Source organism: Pseudorca crassidens, chromosome 14 (assembly GCF_039906515.1).
Source record: "Pseudorca crassidens isolate mPseCra1 chromosome 14, mPseCra1.hap1, whole genome shotgun sequence".
Taxonomy (NCBI): domain Eukaryota; kingdom Metazoa; phylum Chordata; class Mammalia; order Artiodactyla; family Delphinidae; genus Pseudorca; species Pseudorca crassidens.
The window spans coordinates 12,397,313-12,422,787 of record NC_090309.1 but is presented as its reverse complement, the minus strand read 5'-3'; the positions used below and the strand labels follow the sequence as shown (position 1 = coordinate 12,422,787).

General features: G+C 40.7%; 1 protein-coding gene across 2 annotated transcripts in view; it reads left to right on the top strand.

Moving 5' to 3' along the window:
• Nucleotides 1-3,320: 3,320 nt before the first annotated feature.
• Nucleotides 3,321-25,475, top strand: part of CKAP2L (cytoskeleton associated protein 2 like) — a 30,485-nt gene continuing 8,330 nt past the window's right edge. Inside the window, exons 1-6 of one of the 2 annotated variants that reach the window (XM_067704401.1) lie at nt 3,321-3,434; nt 5,319-5,385; nt 6,870-6,921; nt 13,457-14,700; nt 18,518-18,725; nt 23,761-23,916. In XM_067704401.1, the coding sequence (XP_067560502.1) occupies nt 3,404-3,434; nt 5,319-5,385; nt 6,870-6,921; nt 13,457-14,700; nt 18,518-18,725; nt 23,761-23,916 (1,758 nt within the window). In that variant the 5' untranslated portion in view covers nt 3,321-3,403. Of the gene's footprint in view, nt 3,435-5,318; nt 5,386-6,869; nt 6,922-13,456; nt 14,701-18,517; nt 18,726-23,760; nt 23,917-25,475 lie in introns of those variants that run through there. The other variant, XM_067704402.1, reaches the window with a different exon arrangement.

Below are 25,475 nucleotides of genomic sequence, written 5' to 3'. Positions count from 1 at the left end.
TCAAGTATTATTCTAACAGGATCAGCTATGCATATCCCCTACTCCCTACTCCCCAGCTGCATAAACAGTGAGAAGGTCACCATGATGAGCTTCAACAATCCTAGCACTGAACTTGTTGGAGTCTATTTCTTTAGTATGGTCTTATACATCAATCTCCAAATTGATGAGTGTAGAGCCACATCACCTGTAAGTCCAAGGTATGGAAGGAAAAGGGAAAGGATATTTCCCTAACCCTCCCCCGAATTAAATCATCCCTCTGATGCTTACATATACCTACACTTGAACTTTTGGGGGATGATGGAAATAGTTGGGATAACAGTAAGTACTGTGTTGGATGTAAAATATGCTTGTGTATCTATACCTATTCCTTGATTGTGTGGTGGTTTCATGACCATATACATTTGTCAAAATTGTCCTCTTGAGTCTTGGCCAATGTTGGCTTGTCAATATCTCTCATAAAACTTGTTACCCAGAAATTAGTATACTATTCAGGATATGGCCAGCCCAGCACAGCTTAGAGTGGGACCTTGTCCTTCCAATTTTAGACACCATGCTGTTTTTAGAAAGTGACATTAGCTTTTTGAAAGCAAGTGACATTGTTGATTCATATAGGGTTTGTAGGCAACAAAGACCTATAGGTTCTCATCCTAAATTCAAAACTTTACATATATCCCTGTTCAATTTTAATCTTTATTTGGCCCCAGATCTTTCTAGATTGTTCCAGATTCTGATTTTTTTTTTAATACACTGACTCTTCCTCTTAGTTTTGTGACATCTGTAATTTGGTGAGCATGTTTTCATTTTGTATATAGTATATCATAGAGTATAAAAAATAGGTTACAAACATTTTTGCAAGGTGCCTGAACTACAGTGACCAAGGGGAGAGTGGTATGAGCTGAAGCTGTAAAAGTAGGCAAAGGCTAGGCCCTGCAGGAGTTGTAGGACTTTAGCCTCAGAGCAATGGGAAGCCATTCAAGCCACAAGATGGATACTTTGCTAGATGAGTTGAGAATTGTTAAACCTATTTAGCTTTTTTTCCATATTTTGTGTCCTACAAAATGGTTCTTCAAATATCCAAAGAATTTAGAAAAGGGTGCAGAGTCAGCCCATGTTGCTCCAGAGAACAAGGACCAATGAGCAAGAGGCTTATTTGAGCTCTTTTTTTTCTTTAATTTTCATAATAACCAGCAGTTGTCTAAAAACAGGACAGGTGAAGCAGCTCCCTGACCCAAGCAGTATTCCTGCAAAGATGCAATGCACACATGGGATCTGCAGAATACTCTAGCACTGGGTGGTGGACAAGATGACTTCTCAATCTGCAACCCATTCGATCACTAAGATTCTATAAAGACCAAGAGAACTCCTTTCACTTTTCTGAAACTGTACATGAGCCACTTTCTTACTCATTAACCAAAAATGTTCTGCCCAGCTGCTAGATTTAACCATTAGGCAAGGATTCATGGCACTAGACAAAGAGTCCAAGTTTTTCACTTAAACAATTATCAGTTGTCCTATTTTAAACATATTTGTATACTACTAGTGTGTCAAAACATATAAAGCCAGAAACCCCAGCATGGCTCCCTCCTGAATAGCCTGTTTGGAAACAAAGAGGAGAGCTGCCCCAATGGCTTCGTGCCCAGCTGAGCACCCAAATGGTGAAGCAAACCTGGCAAAAATGGGCCCACACACAGCTCCACCTCTCTATCCACCACCTCTCTGGCACCTAGGGAAGTGGAACCCTAACACTTAGAGTGCCAAAAGCATTTCCCAAACCTCTTCATGAAACTGTGGACTAGCCAAACTGGGGAAATTTTTGAAAGAAAAGTTTTAGGACAGAAGTAAAAGGAATGAGGTGTGTCTAGGGACTCAGGAGGTCTGGACCTGCCCCCATTGTCCCTTCCTTGGTTAGGCACACACCCAGCTGATAAGGTCTAATCAAAAATATACATCAAAAAGGGGCCATCCCGAAAACAGTATGGTGGTTCCTCAAAAATTAAAAATAGAGTTACTGCATAATCTAGTAATACCACTTCAAGTTATATACCCAAAGAATTGAAAGCAGAGGCTCAAACAGATAATTGTACACTCATGTTCAAAGCGACATTATTCACCATAGCCAAAAGGTAGAAGTAACCCAAATGTCCGTGACAGATGAATGCATGAACAAAATGTAGTATATACATACAATGGAATATTATTCAGCCTTAGAAAGGAAGGAAATTCTGTCATACGCTACAACATGGATGAACCTTGAGGACTTAATGCTAAGTGAAGTAAGTCAGTCACAAAAAGGCAAATACTGTATGATTCCTCTTAAATGAGGTTCCCAGTGTAGTCAAAATCACAGACAGAAAGTAGAATGGTGGTTGCCAGGGCCTGTGGGGAGAAGGCAACAGGGAGTTAGTGTTTAATGGGTATAGAGTTTCTGTTTAGGAGGATGCGAAAGCTCAGGAGACAGATGATGGTGTTGACCTGAAATAGACTGCCAGATAGTTTCCCAGCAGAGATGGGTTTATTCAGGGTCAGCAGAGAATTGCAATTTGGGATCTGCAACCATGACGAGCCACACTGAAGTCGAGGGAAGGAAAAGGCTTTTCCAGAGGGGGAAACGGAAGTTGGGAGAGCTGTAATAAACAAAGAATCCCTGGCTTTTCATTGGCGAGTCCTTGCCAGGAAGCAGGAGTCTTTCTTCTTATGACTGGGCTCCCTGTGGTCGCAGAATATGAGAACTCCCCCTTCTGATCTCCCTACTCTATTTGAGGTACATGTTTGATTTTTTACAGTGGTGATGATTGTACAGCATTGTAAATGAACATAATGACACTGAACTGTACACTTAAAAATGGCTTAAATGGTAAACTTTGTTTTGTATATCTTAGCACACTGAAAAACATAAAAGGAGACACGCTGCAGTACTAAAAACTAAGATCCTTTAGCTTCAGAGACCCATAACAAGTGGAGATGTACACTCATGTGGAGTCGCCAAATTCATCATTTTGGTTTTATCTTATTTTTATGTGAACCTTAGCATCTAAGGGGGCTGGGGAGGCGTTGTCTATGGGGCCCGGGGGCTGCCCCATCGCCCATCCCCGCTGCCTTCAGCGTAAGTGACAGCACAACGGCCCAGAAACCGCATCCTTAAAAGGGGGGCTTCTCCCACTTAACCAGCCGCCCTCAGTGCCAACTGCCCGTTCAACTGTACGTTCTTCCAATCAAAGGGCCCCCTGGGTGATTTGACTGGCAGAGCCAACCACAACGCGTCTATTTCCTTTTGTCCCGCCCTCCCCTGCTTCCGACTGGCGGGTTTCAAACCAACGGGAGCCAATGAGAGTGGGCGCACTCCCGACGCGCCGGCCTTCACTGCAGGCGCGGCCTTTTGAAGAAGAACTGTAGCTGGGGAGTCATGGTGCTGCCGGGGCGCTCCGCCGCCGCGGGTGAGTATGACTTCGAGCCGCTGTGTCTTACGGGCGGGGACGAAGGGAGGCCCCCGAGTGAGTCCTTTAGGCGGAAGTGGCCGGTCCGCTCGCCTGCCTGCCTCTGCCTCCCCGTCGGCGTTTCCGGTCCAGGGGGCGCTGACCCGAGCCCAGGCCCTAGGCCCCGGTGAGAAGTCGGGGCCGGGGGCCGGGGAGGGTGTGCGCGGGGCCATGTGCCTCCCAGGCATCTTCCCAGTGACTCCCGCAGCAGCTCTGCAAGAAGCTGTCATTGTCACCTCGTTTGGGTAAAGAACCTGAGACCCCTTGCCCGGGGTAGCACAGTCAGTAGGAAGCTAGGCGCTCCTGCGGCCCATATTTGGCTCCAGGCGGAGCCCGGGTGTGGCCCTCGGGGCAGCGCCGGCCGCCCGAGTAGTGACAGCTGTCAAGGAGGGTCTCACCCCGACGCGGAGCTCATCTCCTCGCAAGCCTGCGCGCCCTGGTGGAAGCTGATGGGTTAAACGTGCGCGGAGGCTGAAGGGCTCCCCGACCTCTTAGATGTGCCTGGAGCCCTTTGCTGACTTTCAGCATACTCCTGCTCAGGTGCCTGCCACCTGCTCCAAAATGCGTATAGTGTTTTGTTGGTTTCGGTAATAATGCATGTTGACTGTTTAGGCACTTTACACAACAGCCTTTCAAGATGGGCATTTCTGCCCCATTTTAAAGGCTCAGCAGCAGCAAGGTTTGGTAACTTGCTAGAAGTCACAGAGCTGGGATTCCAGCCCCGTCTCTCAGTCTCCAACGGTCCTCTTGACACAGCTGTCTCCTAGGGATGCATCAGAGCCAGATATCAAAATACAGGGCATAAATACACTACCACGTGGAAAATAGATAGCTCCTGCTCTGTGATGGCCTAGTTGGGTGGGATGGGGGGGGGGCTGCCCAAGAGGGAGGGGATGTGTGTATGCGAATGGCTGATGCACTTGGCTCTGCGGCAGAAGCTAACACAACATTGTAAGGCAATTATACTCCAAAAACGAAAAACAAAAAAACCCCAAAAAACACAGGGCAACTCAGTTTAAATGAGGTTGAGTTGTTTTGCACCCCTATAGCTTTTTTTTTTTTTTTAAAACCATTACTGAATTTTAGCCTTTTCCAACCACCCAGTCCCCTCACTGAGTCTCTGCCTCTGGACTCCCATAGTTCTTTCTTTGACCCTATTTTATGGCATTTAGATTTTGCCTTATATTGTAATTATTATTGTGTTTATTTTATCTCCACTACTAGATTGAAACTTCTTGAAGATGGAAATACTGACTTTTCATTCCCTCACAGATGCCTTGCTTAGAAAGTCACCATATGGATAGATGTTTGCCATGAACCCCCTAACCTGGCCTATTTTGTCCTTAGTACCAAAGGAAACCGTGTAAAGGTTTGGGGTCAAAAGTCATCATCCCTGTTAGAAGGGATTAATAAAACAAGGCCCGGGCTTGCCAGCTTAGATGGGCCAGTAACAGAATCTCTTCAAGCAAAGCTTGATGTGTTGGAGCTGAGAACAGTGGCTGTGAGCAAGGGCTTTGGGTTTGGATAAACCTGGTTTCAAATCCTGGCTTAGCCACATGTTATCTGGGTAACTTTGGGCATATCATTTATCCTCTTTAAATTTCGGACTGTAAAATACTTCATAGGATTGTAGTGCAGAAGAAAGGAAGTGTGTGTGACGAGCTTTGAACGTGGCATATAAATGATATTGTTGATGTTAGTGTTAACCTGGAGGCCCATTTGTAGGGCTAGGGACTTCATAGCTTTATGGTCCAAAGCCAGAATCATTACAGAGAGGTGTCATCTTTTAGAATATAAATGAACTGGTTAGAATCTCACGCGTTTGTTTGCTCGCCTGTTTTGCAGAAGAGCGGCAGAGAAAGCTCCAGGAGTACCTAGCAGCCAAGGGAAAACTGAAGTGCCAAAACGCCAAGTGAGTTTGTCTCCCGCGGTTATGCACGTTTGCCCTGGTTGCTAATAGCGACTTAAAGCCTTTTCAAAACATAGCCCTTTTGTTTGCAGTCTACTCAGACTTGCCTTGGGATCCTATGATTATTCAAAAAGGGCATTTCCAGGCAAGCCATGACAAAGATGTTGGCAAAGATTTAAGCATTACTACTGTGACAGTCTCCAAAGGCGGGAGAGGAGGGTCTACAATATCACCTGCAGTGCTGCAAGCTTTTCCTGTCCCTGCTGCGTTTCCTGGGAAAGCGATTCTTGTGAAGGCAATGTTTGGCCGAGGAGTTGAGTGACCCTGGTTCTGGTGCTTCTCTCTAAAGCAGGAGAGCCGGTTCAATCCGTCCTCCATTAGCTGCATACCCACATCCTCCAGCCTGACAGTGCTCTTTGGTCTCCCTCTTAGCACTTACTCTTGAGGTGAACAGAATATGACTGCTTCACTTTGATCTTTTGTCAGCATCTTGTCATCTAAATGGTGTTATCTCACTTGCCTTAGCATTGATATGTTTTTCTACCCAACATGTTGCTAAATTTTATTTGAAAACCAATTTTTACAAAGTTAGCTTTCACCCTTTGTTTTAGTTTCTTTTTACTTTGGGTTTTTACTCGACTCTATTTCCTTGATTAAATAAACCTAATTCATGTAGTCAACATATATTTATTTAATACCTATAATGTATCAGTCACTCTTGCTTCTGAAGGTATGCGCTCCCTGCCTTCCCAGGACTTACATACATCCAAGATGGGAGAAACAAGCATCAAGTCATGATCAAAGTCCCTGTTAGTCTTGTCAGTTTATGATCTGTGAAGACTGAGTCTAAATTCTCTGTTTTTCTCTTTTTTTTGCATTTTATCTCTCACTAGCTAGATTTCATATGTGCCTCAGTATTTTTTATTTATATCACTTTCCCCACCTGAAAATTCACTATGTGAAGATACTTACAAAACAAGCAAGTTTTTTTCTTACTTATAGTTGATTTAATATAAATGAATTTATTTACAAAACAGAAACAGATTCATAGTCATAGAAAACAAGCTTTTTAAAGAAGCATTTAATTATCTTATTTGGCATTGAATCTCTAGTGCCTGGCACATTGCAGTGTTCCCGGAATGATGTTCCACTGAGTAAGACTATGCAGATATGAAGAAAACACATATTTTATTAATACTGTTAGAATGTTATGTTTATGCATAGGACATCTATGAAAGGATCACAGAAAAAAATGGGCAACAGTGGTTGTGGTCGCTGAGGAGTAGAATAATAGGACTGAGGAAGGGATGATAAGGAGACTTTCTATCAGTCATAATTTTTGAATTTTTTTTTACCATATATGGAAATTCTAATGCTTTAAAATTCTAACCGTAAAAATTTTTAATCACTGTACTGTTAATCACTGTACTTCCCAAGCCTTGCTGATTCTTCTGTACCAAGAATTAATCTTATTTCATCTTTTATAGGCCTTATCTAAAAGCCAAGAATAATTGCCCAAATCTACCACCTTCTAAATCTGTAAGTAGAAATTAGTCTTTTAAAAAATATCCGTTTTGGATGATTAGCAATAAAAATAACAACCATGTTAACAACCTAAAGAACATGTTTTTCAAAGGTATTTACATAAATATAAGAACAGTTTGGTTTAGTAAGCAATACTATCATTTTTTGAAAAGTACAACATACTATAGTTCAGTTTATTAGCCAAAAAAAATCTTTAAGTGCACTTTTGTCCTCTTAACGTTTATTGAATACTTACTATGTGTCTGGAACTTTTCTGACTTGCATTAAGTCAGAAAAGTCCTTACAACCTTATGAGGTAGGACTATTAGTAGCCCATTTTACAGATGAGGGAACTGAGTCACAGAAGGGTTAAGTTCCCATGGTCACATAGTTATTAATCTCTTAATAGGTTGATAGGCTGAGAGCCCATGGTCTTAACTGCTTTGGTATGCTGCCATGAAGTTAAATAGCTCAGTAGTCATTAAAAGAGAACATCTGTGTTGGATCTTCCAAGGTACTTAACAAACCTGTGCTTCCCAATCAGTTCGGTTCAGCTAGACTGTGGATGGAATGATAAAAAGATCCTAACATACTTAAGGTTTTAAAATGGGAGAAATTATCCTCCTGAAAATGGCACAAATTGTTCATCTGCAATAAAATAATCAATAAAAATCCCAACTTTAATTTTTAAAACCATAGTTTTATCTAAGTTCAAGTGTAATTGAAATAATGTTGCCCAAAGTGTGACACTGGTGCCAGTTTTCATAAGTTTTAATGATTCGTTCATTAAATGTACACAGACACACACACATATACATATATACCTATATGCATAGGCATGTATATATCATATATAGATTATATATGTTATGTGTACACGTGACATCATTAGACACTGTGGAGGATAGAAAATGCATAGAAAGCAAAAGCGGTGCATGATGATGTGAACAGTTGAGAATTACTGGGCTAGACTTTTTTTTTAATCTTTATTTTTTATTTATTTATTTTTGGCTGTGTTGGGCCTTCATTGCTGCGCAGGCTTTCTCTAGTTGCGGAGAATGGGGGTTACTCTTCGTTGTAGTGCGTGGACTTCTCATTGAGGTAGCTTCTCTTGTTGCAGAGCACGGGCTCTAGGCGCGCAGGCTTCAGTAGTTGTGTCATGTGGGCTCAGTAGTTGTAGCTCATGGGCTCTAGAGCACAGGCTCAGTAGTTGTGGCGCACGGACTTAGTTGCTCTGTGGCATGTGGGATCTTCCCGGACCAGGGAATGAACCCGTGTCCCCTGCATTGGCAGGTGAATTCTTCACCACTGCGCCACCAGGGAAGCCCCTGGATTAGACTTCTGCTTTAGGAAGATTTAACTGGTATAGCATGCAAGGCTTAACTCTGTTGGAAGGGGCCCTCATTAAGAGCTCCCAGAAGGTTCACTCGAAGCCGACAATACTGATTTCAGTAAATCATCTCTTAAATGAGGTGATACCTACTCTTTACGGTAGATATCACAGTAGTGAAGATAAAAATGAAGTGGGGAAGGCAATTATGGAACTTGGGAGAAACTCAACGTACTAGGCAAATAAATCATCATTACAATTGTATAAGGCTTCACAATTTATAAAACATTTTTTATATATAACCATAAGAGTTAGCATTTGAGTACTTATTATTATGCAGATACTGGATGAGACACCTTACATACAATATCTCAATTAATATTCAAAACAACGCTATAAGCAGGGTGGTCGTATGATTTAATGTCCAGAGACCTTTGAGAGTAAAAGGAAGTGCTATTAATATGTTGGGCCAACAGGCATAAATCAAAACTATCTTGCAAAAGCCAGGAATTTATAGCACCTTCCCTAGATTATAGATATTATTATTCCCATTTTACAGATGAGAGGACTGAGGCTCAAGGAGATTGGCCACATTTATACAGCCAATAAGGACCTGAACAAAGCTTTTCTGGCATACGCTTAGTGTACTGTTACCATGCCTCACTTTTTGAAATTAACAGCCTCACCATAACTGTTTCAGTTTCATTCTGGCCCACAAAGGAACACACAAAAGAAGTTTTTCATTTTCTGTTCCTATCAGGAGTTTTAACGTATTTGAAAAGATTCCTTGGAGCCATCCTCTTGGATTTATTGAGAAACAGTAATGTATAATAGTTAAGAAACTGCCTTGGTCCAAATCCTGACTCCTTTGTTTTCTAGCTCAGGGACCTTGGGCAAGTTATTTAACTTCATCTGTGAGATGGGAATAATAGGAGGTTTCTCATAGAGTTGTTTGAAAGGATTGAGTTAATGCAGATTGAAGTACATTTAGAAGTGTCTGCATATTGGGATATATGTTCCTCTGGAGGTGCATAAAGCATCTCCAGCAGGTACACATTTTAACAGAACCAATTTCCACATCTTCAGCTTCCGTATGTGCTTTTGCCCAAAATTGATTTGTCGTCGAATGTGCTTCAGTTTCTCCTTTCCCACCTCCCTTGACACTCCCTTGTCATCCTTCTTCCACTTTTCAGTTCTTTCTCTGCTTGTTTTGCCCAGGGATGGAAATATGTACCTCCAAAGTACAAAATCAAGGGACAATTTGAAATAATGGTGGTGATGTTCAGAAAGCCTTTTGCAGTTCAAGCAGCTTCCAGTTCTTTGCATTCAACATTGTCATGTGGAAGAACATTAAAAATAATTTTTTGCTGAGAGATCACTGCATGACTTTCAGCATATGCCTCTGGATGAGTTCAAAGAATTGACTGTAATTGCTGTAACAAAACATCTTCTATTCCCATCTACTTGATAATGTGCACAAATTTTCTGTGTTTTTATTTAAAAAGCCAAAGGAATAAAACTGATGAAGACCTCTGTCTCATTCTAGCAATAAGTAATATAATGTCTTCCAGTGAATACATGAACTAATTGTGGGGGGAAACCTCCAGCCAACTCACTAAGAGATATTTCCATTTCTTTATGAAAAAGTATTTTACTCTTTATACTTAATAATTATTGATCAAAATTGGTAACATTTATCTTCTTTTGCTGAATTATTTATAGTTATGGTAAATACAGATTAAGGTAAACTTATAGACATATATTTGTTGAGAAGTATGATAGGGTAATGGATTATAAACTTCCAAGCACAAATATCTAGTATAAAAATTTTGTGGTGAACTGGAATGAGAACAGACCAGGAGAAAAAAGAAAGGAATTATCTTTTCAGTTGTTAAAGAAGAGTGTGTTTCTATAGTTTTTAAATAGATTATAGTGGGTATCAAATTTCATTTCATCTTGAAATGTCAATATTGACAGTGTGCCTGAAATTACATATTTGCAGCTATTTAAACTAATGATGAAAAAATGTTAGCTATTAACTTTTAAAAGTATAGGAAGGCACAGAGTTTGTCAAAATTATTTTGGGAGTATATGAACAAAAATGCTTGAAAACCACCAATCAGATGAGCTTTACAATCCATCCCAGCCCTATTACAGCCCTCATGTCTTCGTATCATAATTTTCTGTTAGCACTCCTCAGGGGCATGTGTCATCTTGTCATCTTTGTATCCCCTTGCAGTCTAGCACAGTGCCTAGTACAGATGCAGTAAATCTCTCCTGATTTAAACCCTTGTCATATCCTTTGTGAATTTTCTCCCTTCTCTGGCTTCATGTGTACAGAATGAAGTGACCAAATTCAGTTTGTGTCACTTGTTCCTTCTTGTACATTCTGTCTTTGTTTTTTTTTTTAATCAGATCTGACGTGAGTTGTCTGAGGCCAGGAGTCAGAGACTGAAGTTCTATCCCCAACCCTGCCTCTTCACACCCTGCCTGACCTTGGGCAGCTCACGTTCCCTCTCAGATGAAGGGGCTCAATTTAATGATCTCCAAAATCCCTTCCAGCTCGAATGGTGTGTATTTGCCTATTGATTGCAGGCTATTCTGCTAGCCTAATGACTCTTCTAAGCCTAGTTTTTCTCTCAATGAAGTACTTGAAACTAACTGCATGACCAGTTCTACCACTTACAGTAAGTTAGCAAGGCCAGGCTGATCTAAAATAAAGATATAAAAACTGTACAAGAGAGAAAATATTTGCAAATCTTATATATGATAAAGATCTAGGACCCAGGATAAATAAAGCACTCTTACAACTCAACAATAAAAAGACAGCCCAATTTCTAAATGGACAAAGGATCTGAATAGAAATTTCTCCAAAGAAAGTATACAAATGGGAAATAAGGACATGAAAAGATGCTCAACATTAGGGAAATGCAAATAAAAATCACAGTGAGATACCACTTCACACCCACTAGGATGGTTATAATCAAAAAGACAGATAATATGTGTTGGGGAGGATGTGGAGAAATTAGAACCCCTATGCATTACTGGTGGGAATGTAAAATGGTGCAGTACCTTTGGAAAATAGTTTGACAGTTCCTCAGAAGTTAATCATAGAGCTACCATATGACCCGGCAATTCCACTCCTAGATATGTACCCAAGAGAGTTGAAAACAGAGATATACACACACACACAAACACACAAAACTTATAGCAAATATTCATAGCAACATTATTCATAATAGCCAGAAGGTGGAAATGACCCAGATGTCCATCAATTGAATAGATAACCAAAATGTGATATAGCCATAAAATGGAATATTTATTCAGCCATAAAAAGACATGACGTGCCTGTGTGGGGGCAAGGAATATATGGGAAGTCTCTGTACTTCCACTCAATTTTGCTTTGAACTAAAACTGCTCTAAAAATGAAGTGGGTTTTTTTGGGTTTTTTTGTTTTTTGGGTTTTTTTTGTTTGTTTTTTTTTAGGTACGCAGGCCTCTCACTGTTGTGGCCTCTCCCGTTGCAGAGCACAGGCTCCGGACGCGCAGGCTCAGCGGCCATGGCTCATGGGCCCAGCCGCTCCACAGCACGTGGGATCCTCCCAGACCGGGGCACGAACCCGTGTCCCCTGCATCGGCAGGCGGACTCTCAACCACTGCGCCACCAGGGAAGCCCTAAAGTTTATTATTTAAAAAATAGAGTAATGAAGTGCTGATACATGCCACAACACGGGTGAATCTCAAAAACATTATGCTAAGTGGAAGAAGCCAGATTCGAAAGGCCACATATTATATGATTCCATTTATATGAAATGTCCAGAATAGGCAAATTTATAGAGACAGAAAATAGATTACTGGTTGTCCAGATCCGTGGGGAGGAGGAAATGGGGAGTGACTTCTAACAAATGTGGGATTTCTTTCTGCAGTGATGAAAATGTTCTGGAATTAGTGGCGATGGTTGTACAGTCTTTTGAATATACTAAAACCCACTGAATTGTATGCTTTAAAATGGTGACTGGGGTACAAATTATATGTCGATATTTTTTTAATATACAAAAAAGAACGAGTAAGGAATTGGAAAGTTTATACCAACATCTCTGCCTCTTCAGTAAGCAGTAATGAGCAATAATGGGGAGAGCCGAGGTTGATGTAAATGTTGGGGCTCAAGGAGTAACCCAGCTGTGGCCGCGTGAGCACACCGTCTGTCTCTCTGCCTCCCGCCCCCAGCGCTCCCCTAGAGTACCCATGAGCAACAGTGCACATGCCCCGGCCATCCTAGGGTGGCCATCTCTTCGCCCTTAAGGACAAGTGGTTCTAGTTACAGACGTCCTTTACACATTCACAAAGCTTACATAGTAATTATTCATCATATTATCAAACCAAAAATAGAGGACAGTAACTCTAGCACTGCCATATCTTTCCCTGGATAGTCTACAAATCTCTGCCAAATTCTCCTTTCTGAGTAACTGCGTTCAATGCAGACACTCCAGAATCCACAGTGGCCTGTCCCTGTTATTTACCATATTAATTCTAAACACCCCTCCCTAGTTTTAAAAGTTCTCTGCAACCTAGTCCTGCCTTTCTTATCCAAAATTAAATCACATGACTGAAATATTTACTTGTTAATAATGTACAATCTAACCTTAAAACCCTTTCCTGACTTCACAAATATGACTGACTTTCTGCTGAGATGTTAGGTACTTATTCAGAACTGTTCCAGAGTATCTCAGGACTCCCAGCATATCCATACCACTGATCTCCAGGATGAGACAAAGTTTCTTGAGTGACACTCTGACCTTTACAAAGGCAGTGTTGTTTTAAGAAAATTAGTGTAGCAATACAAAGTACTAGGAGGAACTTGGGAGGTACCCTAACATAAGTCTATTATGTATGTATCTTTCCAGAGTCCCTAGAATGACACTTCACTTGGATATAATGGGCATTCAGCAAGTACTTGTTTGATGGAGCCAAATTTATTTTTGTAAACAGCAATTTTTATGTGTTCACTGCATCTCTGCTGAATTCTATCAAGCCAAAAGATTCTAATGTATTTCTAATAGGAACTCCAGTTATAAAAATCATCTCTTAGTGAGTCTTTTATTTTCTCAGGATTCAAGTCTCTTAAATGAAATTATAAACAAAATAACTAGTTTTTTTATTTTAAAAACAGTGGACTGTTGTTATGAGTTTACTTTTTTCATATCTTTCTCTGTCTTTTTAGACTATTAGACCTAAAAAGGATGTTACCAACCATGTTGCTTTGCCTGTCAAAGCTACAAGACCCATCAGCATTAAACATCAGTCCAGACCTGCCAGTATCACAGGGTCCCAGAGGCCAAAGTTGGAGCCACCAAAACTTCTGGGCAGAAAAAGGCTCACTTCCGAATGTATTTCTTCTAACCCAAACCGTAAGCCTTCCGGAAGTAGTCAACACCACCATGAATTTGGATCATCCACTACTGGAGAACTGTCAAGAAAAACCATGGGGTCACTTAGTATACAGGAATTGAAAACTAAAAAGCAGCAGGTAACACAACAAGGACCTGCTAAATGTACAGACTCTGTGGACACCCGTGTCGGAGATGAATCCTTGGGCAGCTGCCTGAAAGAGATGAACAGGGAGAGCTCGCCCCAGATCTCACCAGACTCTGGGGGGAAGCCAAATCCCGAACTAGGCACCGTCAGTAAGCCAAACACTAATCAAACCAGGAGCAGTGTGGCTCCTACTAAAGAAGTCTTGGGCAAAAGGTCAGTGCACGGTGCTGTGCTGAAAGACAGAGTCAATAAACAATTCCTCGAAGACACACAGATCAGGATTCCACCAGAGAAGGCTCAGCAACTCTCTAGAGGAACAGATCTTGCAAGACCAGGGGGAAAACCCCCAAAAACAGTTTCCTCTCACTTTGTCCAGACACTTAACAGGACTCGAGCATCAAAGAAAACAGTGGTTAAGGACATAAAGAATATAAAGGTTAATAGGGGTAAGTATGAAAGACCAAATGAAACTAAGTTACAGTCATGCACTGTTACTGAACAGAAAGTAAAACATAGCAAACCCAGCACATACCCCAAAGTGCTTCAAAGAGGATGTAACAACAGACATCCAAACACAAAGCAAGATCATAAACCCACGCAAGCTTGTTGTAGACGTCGGACATCATATGTACTGCAAAAATCAAAAGCCATAAGCCAAAGGCCTAATTTGACAGTTGGCAGCTTTAACTCAGTCATTCCAAGCACCCCTAGCATAAGAGCAAATGGAGCCAAAGGGAATAAATGCAACAACAGCTGTCAACAAAAAGCACGGACTTTGGACTCCAAGTTGAAAAGGGCTCTTCCCCAGAACTGTTTTCTAAACAAGACAGCTCCCAGAACTCAAGCTGGTGGCACAACCGTAAATGGAAGAGGACTCCCAAATGGGACCCAAACTAATCCAAATAAGAAGACCACAGCAGAGGATCGAAGGTACTTTATTTTAATTCCAAAATTTTGCAAAGTAAGATGACTAGGCAAATTGACCATCAGGAGTGCTAAAGTCAGGAGATGGCTCCTGAGTAATTTTTAGCTGTAACTCTGAAAAAAAGACAAAGCAAATATGAAGACTTGATAGAGCTGGGTGGTACATACATGTGTTCAAATTGTTCTCTGTAATTTTCTGTATGCTTGAAATAATTTATTTTTTAAAAAAGAAATTGAAACAGAACAGTTGGATAAGAAGTAGAGGTTGCAGAGGTAGACCATTCATGCAAGAAGTGTCCTGCAGGGACTGAACAGCAACAGAAGAGGCAGGGTAGGAGGAGCCAGAGTAGTGAACTTAACACTGCTAGGAAGTGCAGACATGGTAGCCCCTTGTCAAGCCAACTAATGTGAAATCCAAAAAGTTATCAGAGAAGAAGGAGCAGGAAACTTCTATGAGTCTGAGCAGGCCAAGTTTTGGAAAGTACGCTAAGGCAGAGAGAAGTAATCAGTTCACATACAGAGTTCAGATGTTAGAAGTCAGAATCTCAGGCTGCTGGGAGTTAACATTAACATGTGTGATGCTTGAAACTGAGCCAAAGGATTTCATACACTTTCTGAACAGGACCAGACATATTCTGATGATGTGGTGAACCTCCCAGGAGAAGCACCTCTGTACACTGGATTGGAGTAGAAAATAAGGAGATTCCTGGCAAGGGCAAAAGGAACATGTAAAATTAGATGGTAGCTAAAAGGTATAGCAGAGTGAAGTGAGGGCAGGATTTATTCTCTGAATACAGCCCTGAACACCACTGACAAGCTCTCTGCCCTCCTGAAGAGACAGAAAATAACTTAATTCAGGGTGATGCGATTGAGAGAGGGAGGCTGGGATGACTTTAGATAGAAAGGTCAGGGGAGGTACTTTGAACAGTGACATCTGGACTGGGAAAAGGACAGTGACAGAGGGCTTCCCTGGTGGCGCAGTGGTTGAGAGTCCGCCTGCCGATGCAGGGGACACGGGTTCATGCCCCAGACCGGGAAGATCCCACATGCCACAGAGTGGCTGGGCCCGTGAGCCATGGCCGCTGAGCCTGCACGTCCGGAGCCTGTGCTCTGCAGTGGGAGAGGCCACAACAGTGAGAGGCCCGCGTACCACAAAAAAAAAGGACAGTGACAGGAAGAAGGATGAGTCTTCTGAGCAAAAAGAAAACTGAATGCAAAGGCCTTGAGCTGGTAAATGAGGAGGTCAGGGTCCCTACCCTGGAGCTTTGCAGTGTAGACCAGATAACAGACGATGGATCCTAAGACAGATTACAGTTGGGCCAAGTTTGATGACAAAAAATAGGAGGAGTCTGTGGAGAAGGATAGATCACTCTCTCATTCCTCGAGTGTTCCTTTAGCACCTACACTGGGAGATACAGTGATCAGCACACAGTCACAGTCTACTGTTATGGAACATTTTTTCTGGTGTATATATGGAAAGTACTAGAATAATAAAGCCAGGTCCTAGGAATATGTTAGCTTTAGAAAAAGCAAGTTCCCTCTTCATTTATGATTAGAAGCAAGGCTAAGGAGATAAGAATGCCGGGAACATAGGGGAAACACATGCCAGATGACTCAGCTTCTATCATGAAGCCGGTGAAGGTAAAGGGGAAGCAGTTAGGGCTAATATAAGCACTGTGTGGACTGTGCTGAGAAATCAAGGGAGAAACAAGAGAGTTAATAGTTACTGATTTTCTCGGGGGCTTCCCTGGTGGCGCAATGGTTAAGAATCTGCCTGCCAGTGCAGGGGACACAGGTTCAAGTCCTGGTCTGGGAAGATCCCACATGCCACAGAGCCGCTAAGCCCGTGCGCCACAACTACCGAGCCCGCACTCTAGAGCCCACGAGCCACAACTACTGAGCCCACGTGCCATGACTACTGAAGCCCGCACGCCTAGAGCCCCTGCTCTGCAACAAGAGAAGCCACCGCAGTGAGAAGCATGGGCACCGCAACGAAGAGTAGCCCGCTCGATGCAACTAGAGAAAGCCTGTGTGCAGCAGCGAAGACTCAATGCAGCCAAAAATAAATACATTTTTTTTTTGATAGTTACTGATTTTCTGGAAAAAGCAAAGCTATAAGGACAGCAAAGCGATCAGTGACTGCTAGGAGCTGGCATGGGTGGCAAGGTTGACCACCGAGGAACACAGGGGCATTTTTGAGGGTGTTATATCTTGATTGTAGTCACAGTCACATGATTTCATGCATTTGTCAAAACTCACAGAACTGTGTACCAAAAAAGGTGAATTTTACTGTAATTAAACACGTGTTCTAAACACTATGCTAGGCACTGGGACATCCAAGGTTTCTGTCTTCATAGACCTTGGATTCTAGTGGAAAAGATAGAAAATCAACATGTTGATTAAGACAGCATAATTACAGAAAATTACCTCTTCAAGGAGTTATCATTTGAGCAGAGGACTGAAGACAGACAATACAAGACCCTGAGGGAGGAATGAGCTTGGGTTAAGTAACGGAAAAAATGCCAGAGCTCCTGGAAGGCAGTGAGTGAGGGGGAGAGTGGTGTAACATGAGGTTGTAGGCAGGAACCAACCTGCACTGCACCTCCGGCCACAGAGAACATTTTGAATTTTATTCCAAGAGCCATGGAAAGTACCTGGCCATGACTGGTTTACTTTATAAAGATCACTAGCTGCTGTGCACAGGATGAATTTGAGAAGGGTTAGAGTGGAAGGAAGGAGATGAGTTAGGAGGCTGCTGCAGCATTTCAGGCAGAAGGTGACAGTGATCTGGACAAGAATGGTGGTAGTGGAGATAGAATCAATACTGATTATATGATGATGTATTGGACGTGGGGAAAAGAAAGGACTACTCAAGACAACTCCTCGTTTTAGGCCCTAGCAACTGGGTAGATTGGGCCACTGTTTACCAATGTAGGGAAGGCTGTTTGGGAAAAGATTTGGAGATGAAAATCGAGAGCTTCGTTTTGAACAATATTAAATTTTAAATGCCTGCCAGACATCAAATAAAAGTTATTAGTTAGGCACTGGAGTTTACAAAGTTTGGGACCCTAGAGAGTGATCTGGGCTGAAATGTACGTTTGTGAGTCATAAACATGTAGTTGTAATTTAAAGAAACTGAAGAGCCTACATTCAGATGCTTGGGCCTACATGTCTTGGTGACTCCTTCAACAGTAGTCTATGGACTGCCTAGGAGCAGGAGTGGAGAGTGAACAGTGTGGGGAGAGCAAGGATTAGGACGTGGCACCATCAGAGAATAGCTACTTAAGAAAAGAGCCCTGAAATTATTGATCTCATTGGGGAAGAGGGTGTCATGTGTGGTAGGAGAGGGCTAAGGAACTGGGCAAAGTGGGTCACTCTGAGTGGCCACGACCCTGCTGAGGGCAGAATACAGGTTTAGTGAGTCTGGTTGAGTGGCAGATACAAAGCTCATGATAAGAGAAATGGAGTGCTGAGTTAATGATCTCAGAGATGGAGGGATGTCTTAGGACAGCAATTTGTCAGGAGTAGCATACAGGTAAAAATTTTCAGAGAAAAATATTGGAAAATAAACAGGAAATTAAGGAGTTTGAAGATTGAGATGCTAACCACCTGTTGTAATCCAACTAATCCGTCTGGCATCTGCCTTCTGAAGGGTGGGGGCAACCAGTGCTTCCAATACCAATTGGTACATTATTTTTAAAACATTCTCCTGACTTTCTAGTTGAAGGTGTTCAGTGATAATCTATGCATGTCATACTTTAGAAGCTTAACCGTGTACCAAAAAAGACCCCTAAAACCATCCCCCTTTTTAATTGTATAACAGGAAACAGTTGGAAGAATGGCAGAAATCTAAGGGGAGGATCTATAAACGGCCTCCTATGGAACTTAAAACAAAAAGAAAAATAATAGAGGAAATGAATATTTCATTCTGGAAGAGTATGGAAAAAGAAGAGGAAGAAAAGAAAGCACAACTTGAACTATCCAGTAAAATTAACAACACTTTGACAGAATGTCTGCAGCTCATTGAAGGGGTGAGTGAGAACAGTAAGCTCCCAAAGCTTTGCTGAATCTTAGAGTTTTTTAAACATTTTTGTTAAATATAGTGTAGGAGAGATAACCTCTGTCTAAGCAGAAATTTAGCTCCTCCTTTTAATAGAGAGGAAGGATAGTAATAATAAAAAACCTGTACTTAAATAATGACTCTTGTATGCCAGGTACTGTTCTAAGCACTTTACTTATATTATTTCATACAATTACATAATGACTATTACGATATTCACTTTACAAATGAAGCGGAGGCACAGAGAAGTTGGGAAATTAACCCAACTAGCCTGGCTCCAGAGGGATTCAAAAGGAACTCTGCCTTCTTCAGGTATTGAGGTCCAAAGAGTAAACATTTGACATTTAGATATGAAGCTAAAGTCAAAAGGCAAGGCTGCATGTAGAATTAGATTATCCTAACTTCTCTAGGTAGCTATGAATGGCATCTAAATTGTATCTTGGATTTTGCAGATAAGGATAAAGTAAATGGTAAGCAAAGGGTATGATCCTTAGGATATTCCTTGAAGGAAAAATATATTAATAAAAAATAACTGGATAGACTTCTATACTAAGGTCCTTGCCTGAAGCAAACTCAGTTCTGTCGTTTGACTGGTAGTATTGTATATCAGCAAAAAAAAGGAAACCTTCAAATTAGGTCTACTCTGGGTAGTTTTTTCATTAGATTCAGTTAAACATTAACTACTCTTTTGTGGAATTAAACTTCAGTTCTTTGTTTGTTCTTTCTCTTGTTTTCATTGCATTAAAAAAATACCTGAATACATTTTTATTATTAAAAGCATTTCAGATAATACAGGTAAATTACTCCCAGCACTTGCGCAGGTGCACGCACACACACAAGGTACGCACCCCAGGCTTCTCCCTGGAGGTGACCACTACTGCCCATTATCCTTCCAGACAGTTTTTATGCATTTGCTTAACAGTATAGGTATGTAGAGAAATGAAGTATATGGTTTTGTGAGTTGCAGTTATTTCAGATTTTTATGTGTGTTCTTTGGTTGTCTTTTCTTGTGTTTTCCTAGTATCAGTATTATGCTGGCTTTGTCAAATGAGTTGGGTATTTTCCTTTTTTCCTGTACCCTGAAAATACTTTATTTGCAATTGAGATTCATTAGAATTATTTTGTTCTTTGAAGGTTTGGTAAGAACTTACCTCTAAAATCATCTGGACTTTGGGGGATAATTTTCTGTTTTTTCAATTTTTTCCATGGTCATTGGTCTATTTAGGTTTTGTATTTCTTGAACCAGTTGTAGTAATTCTGTGCCTTTTATTTAAATCAGACTTGCTAAAGATTTCTCTATTCATCTTTTTAAAAGGCCATCTTTTGGGTTTTATTTTTTTCTCTTGCATCAGTGTCTGCATCTATTTTTATGTTTATTTTTCTTTTCTAGCTTTTTTAGTTGAAAGCTTAGAGCATTTATGTCAGTCTTTCTTATTTTATTAAAAATATTTTTTAGTGCTGTCAATTTGCCTCTGAATTTAGCTTTGGTCATATCCTTCATGTTTGACTAGGTAATGTTTTGTATCAGAGTCAAGTCAAAAACAGAAACACAAGGTATCTCAATAGAAAGAATGGAATATGAAGGTTGGTTTCACAGTGTCTTAGGTGAGTGTCCTTGAAGCAGACCCTTCAAGGAAGAAAGGGGAACAAAGAGAGGTTGGGGATATCAGAACCTAGCAGCTAGGAGAGACAAACCCTGGTGGAAGTGGGACTCCAGCTCTAAGGAGGGCATACTACTAGCAATGCTGGTGCCACCGGAGCTGGAGGAGGGGCCCTGCAGGGCTGGGATTCAGACCTTGAGAAAACGATGCTAGCTAGCCGGTTGGTGCTTTTGCCTCTGAAGGAGCACAGTGAGGCAGAGTCTGTGAATGCCAGTGTAAAAAGGTAGAGGCTGGAACCAACTGCTGCTGCCACAGTGAAGGACCATTGCTGGGGTGATGAAAGCAAATGGGAAAGAGGCAGTCCCCTCTCTTCTCCAGCCCTGCAACCTCCCTCTAGTGCCCCATACTGGCCGAGCCCATCAGAGAACTGCTGTCAAAGCAGAAAGTGATTTATAGAATTCCAGCACATTTACAGAATTCTGCACAACAAAGCAGAGGATAAAAGGTGGGTTTAGAGCTAAGAGATCATAGCCTAATAACTGACATGTTCTCATTTTCGTTTCTAGTTTGAGATTTCCATTTTGAGTTCTTTAATCCAAAAGTTATCTTAGAAGAGTATCTTTTAACTCCCAGATATGTAGTTGGTTTTGTTGGTGTTGGGTTTTGGGGGGTTCTTTTTTTGTTTTTTCTGGGTGTCAATTTTTAATTATACTGCATTGTGGTTGGTGAATGTTGAAATTTTCTTTCTGGTCTTAATGTCTGATCAGTCTTGGTGAATGTTCCAAAAGTGTTTGAAAAGGATACGTATTCTCTGTTGAACAGAAAATTCTACATGGGTACCCATTGCTCTCTGAAAGAAATATACCAGAGTCTGTCCCTGGCACTGTGATTTGTGATTGATAATTCCATTTTGTATTTCTGTCAACATTTACTTTCTACTTTTCAAAGTTACGTTGTTAGGTACTAAAGATTCATGACTTGCTTTGATTTTTCTTTTGTCTGATATTAATCTTGCCACACCTGCTTTGTTGTTCTTACAATTTGTCTAGTAAATTTTTTTCTATTCCTTTATTTTTAAAGGTATGTCTCATGAATACATACAATTTAATTTCTCTAACCAAATCTGGAACTCCCTGCTTTTAAAAAAGTGCGTTTAACCCATATACATCAGTTGTAATAATTACGCATATGTTTAACTTTATCTCTGCCGTTTTATTTTGTAATTCAATTTACATGAATTATTTTTTGGTTCATTTTCCCTCATCTCTTTATCCAGTTTTCTTTATTTCATAACGAAAGCATATAAATTGAAATCACAAAAGAAAGTGGTAAGTGTGAGTTCAAACATGGTATGCAAGTTATATATTCTTCTCGTGGTTACTTTTGTTTCAAGTCTTCCACTTGAATTCTAAAGTTTGTTCACTAGTAACTTTATGTTTTTGAATGGTAAACTTTCTGAGTTGTTATGCTTGTAAAAATGTCATTATTTCACCCTCCTGCTGGATTCATAGTTTGTCTGGGGGAAATTTCTAAATTCACATGATCTTCCCTGGAAAATTTGAAGTTACTCTTTCACTTTCTTTCTTACATCTGGAATTGTTGATTTATTAAAGTCTCATGTCAATCTAATTCTCATTCCTGTATAGGTAATCCTTTTTTTCCCTTCTGGAAGGATTTAAGATTTTCCTTTTATCCCTTTTTTTTTTTGTAACTGGCCATACCATGCAGCTTGCAGGCCCTTAGTTCCCCGACCAGGGATCCAACCCACGCCCCCTGCAGTGGAAGCATGGAGTCCTAACCACTGGACCACCAGGGAATTCCGTCCTTGGTTTTCTAAGTATGGGTCTTTTTTCATCCATCTTGCTTAGCTCTCTGAGGACCTTGCAGTCTGAACACTTGTTTCTTTGTTCAGTCCTTGGGAATTTTCTTCTACAACTGCTTTGAGTGTATGTTCTGCTTTGTTCTTTCTCTACTTTTTCTTCTAGAAATTCTATTACATGGATATTGGAATTCTTGAGTAATAGATGTATCCTCCAGAACTCTTAACTTTTCTTTTATACTCTTTATTTCTTTGTTCTGTTGCACTGGGTTCTGGAAGAATTCCACAGCCAAATTTTCAGTGCACTGATTTATTCTTCAGCAGGGTCCATGCCACTGTTCTGCCTTTCTATTGATTCTTTTTCACAGCATTCGTTCTAGTTTTATGATGGCAATATTCTCTTATCACTCTGAAGATACTGACTACAGGTTTGTTTGTTTTTTTAACATCTTTATTGGAGTATAATTGCTTTACAGTGGTGTGTTAGTTTCTGCTTTATAGCAAAGTGAATCAGCTATACATATACGTATATCCCCGTATCTCCTCACTCTTGCGTCTCCCTCCCACCCTCCCTATCCCACCCTCACCCTTAGGTAGTCACAAAGCACTCAGCCGATCTCCCTGTGCTATGCAGCTGCTTCCCACTAGCTATCTATTTTACACTTGGTAGTATATATAAGTCCATGCCACTCTCTCACTTTGTCCCAGCTTACCCTCCCCCTCCCCGTGTCCCCAAGTCCATTCTCTACTTCTGCGTCTTTATTCCTGTCCTGACTACAGTACTCTTAAAATGTATTTCTCTTTGCTCCCTCAGCTGTTTGCTCCAATGTTCATTCTTCTGGTTCTTGAGTTTTATGCCTCTTTCATGTAGTGTTGGTTTCCTCAAACATTAGTGATTCTTGACTGTGAGCTTACCCTTGTGTCTTTCCCGTCTCAGGAGAAGTAGGAGGTGCTGCCTGGCTGAGTGTGCCAGTGCCTGGGTTTCTGGGCATGTGGCTCTTCATATTCCTCCTGGTCCAGGTCACTGCAGCACTCTTGGTACAAGGCAGAAGGGAACCAAACCAGTGAAGCCATTTTAAAGTTCCTTTTTGTGGGATTTAACCCTCTTTATCTTTATATACACCTGTGTGGATCCCCAGCACACACACACATATACACCCATGACCCTTGCATACCTTTGCCATCCTTCATTCTTCTGTTAGGGTCAAGCGGAAATTCTGGTCACCATTCAGTGTTCACATTATTATGAATGTGTAAGAAATACATGAATGGCTGATTACTCCAGGGTTTGGTTTGGTTTGGCTTTGGTTTTGCATAAAAATGGAGAACATATTTCTTACTTTCAACTATGATAAATATTTTTCTATTTGGTCTCTTAATTTAAAATTTAATGATCAGTGTCAAAATTCATCAAAACATGCTATTTAAACGGGTGCATTTTATATAAACTACTTCAATAAAATTCAATTTTTTTTAATTCAAAAAAATATTGACCAGACTGATTTCTGCATACCTTCTATGATAAATATTAGGAGAGAATAACAGCAAGACAGTAATAATTACCTCCGTGTATTTCTCTTCTCCAGGGTGTACATTCTAATGAAATAGGCGCCATTTTGTCCAGTATTCCTGAGGCTGAAAAGTTTGCTCAGTTCTGGATCTGCAAAGCAAAGTTGTTGGCAAGTAAAGGCACCTTTGATGTCATTGGGCTATATGAAGAGGCCATTAGAAATGGGGCCAGAGTAAGTATCTACCTTGAGTGGGTGACTTCTTAAAACTTCTCTTTAATACGACTTCTCTGTTGTTTGCAAAATGGCGGCTATGTAATGTAATGTTGAAGCTTCTAATTCACTTCATTAAGTTATATGCAAAATATGAAGTACGATATGTCCTTTATGAACATTTTAATTAAAATATTTATTTTGTAGAATATAGTGTTACATGTAAACCAATAGAATCACTTTCTTGTCAAGCGAATATGTCTCACTTTACACTCACTGTAGAAATAAGCACTTGTGAAAAGTAATAGCATAGAAAATTATAATGTAACGTCAATAGCCAATACTGAGAAAGTCATACCTCACCTAAAGAACCTAAAAATATATTAAACCCAACACATCAATGTCCATAAATCAATAATTTAGGGCTATTTTATGAAATAACTTTTAATCCTAAAACCTAGTAAAACCACTGTCTATATATAATTTTTTTTAATAAATTTTTCTTTATTTTTGGCTGTGTTGGCTCTTCGTTGCTGCACGTGGGCTTTTCCCTAGTTGCAGCGAGCAGGGGCTACTCTTCGTTGCGGTGCATGGGCTTCTCATTGCAGTGGTTTCTCTTGTTGCGGAGCACGGGCTCTAGGCGCGCGGGCTTCAGTAGTTGTGGCTCGCAGGCTCTAGAGCACAGGCTCTAGAGCACAGGCTCAGCAGTTGTGGTGCATGGGCTTAGTTGCTCCGTGGCATGTGGGGTCTTCCCGGGCCAAGGATCGAACCCGTGTCCCCTGCATTGGCAGGCAGATTCTTAACCACTGCACCACCAGGGAAGCCCTATATATAATTTTTTTAACACAGACTGCATTAAATAGTTTCATAACTCTTTTCCCTATAATATCACTTTCCATGTCATCATATATTCTACCATACCTTTTCCATGATTGTTCAGAATCAGACTTGTCCATGGACATAGTTTAAATAAATAATTTGATAAGGTCTGTTCCATAAGGCCTGATTCCCTCCCCTCCCATTTCCCACTTCCCAGAGCAAACTGAGTATTTTGTTACCTTGATAGTTTCAGATAACATGCTTATATTACTATTTCTTGATTTTTCTCTCTTTAGACATGATTTGTAGACATCCAACTATACAGGATGAGGATCTAACCTTCTTTCTCACACACACCCACACAGATCCCCAACGCACACACATAGACACCCCTATCACCCCTGCAGACTTTTACTGTCCTCCATATTTCCATTAGAGTCATATGGAAATTCTGGTCACTATTCAGTGTTCACGTTGTTATTGACTATGTGAGAAATTTGCATTGAGCCATGTGGTATACACTGTGATTACTTTGCCTTTCAAGTATGGTTTCATAATTTTCCTGAAATTATTTTCTTGTTTTCCCTTTGCTTAGTTTTCTGAGTATTTATTATATAATTAATTCCCATACTCTTCTATAATTATCTAAATTTCTCCATACTTTCAAAACATTCGATATTCTGTTGATTTCTTTTTCTCAGACTTTTCTCCCAGACCCTTCTTAATCTGTTTCAGGCTCAACAGGTTGTTCTTTACCCCTG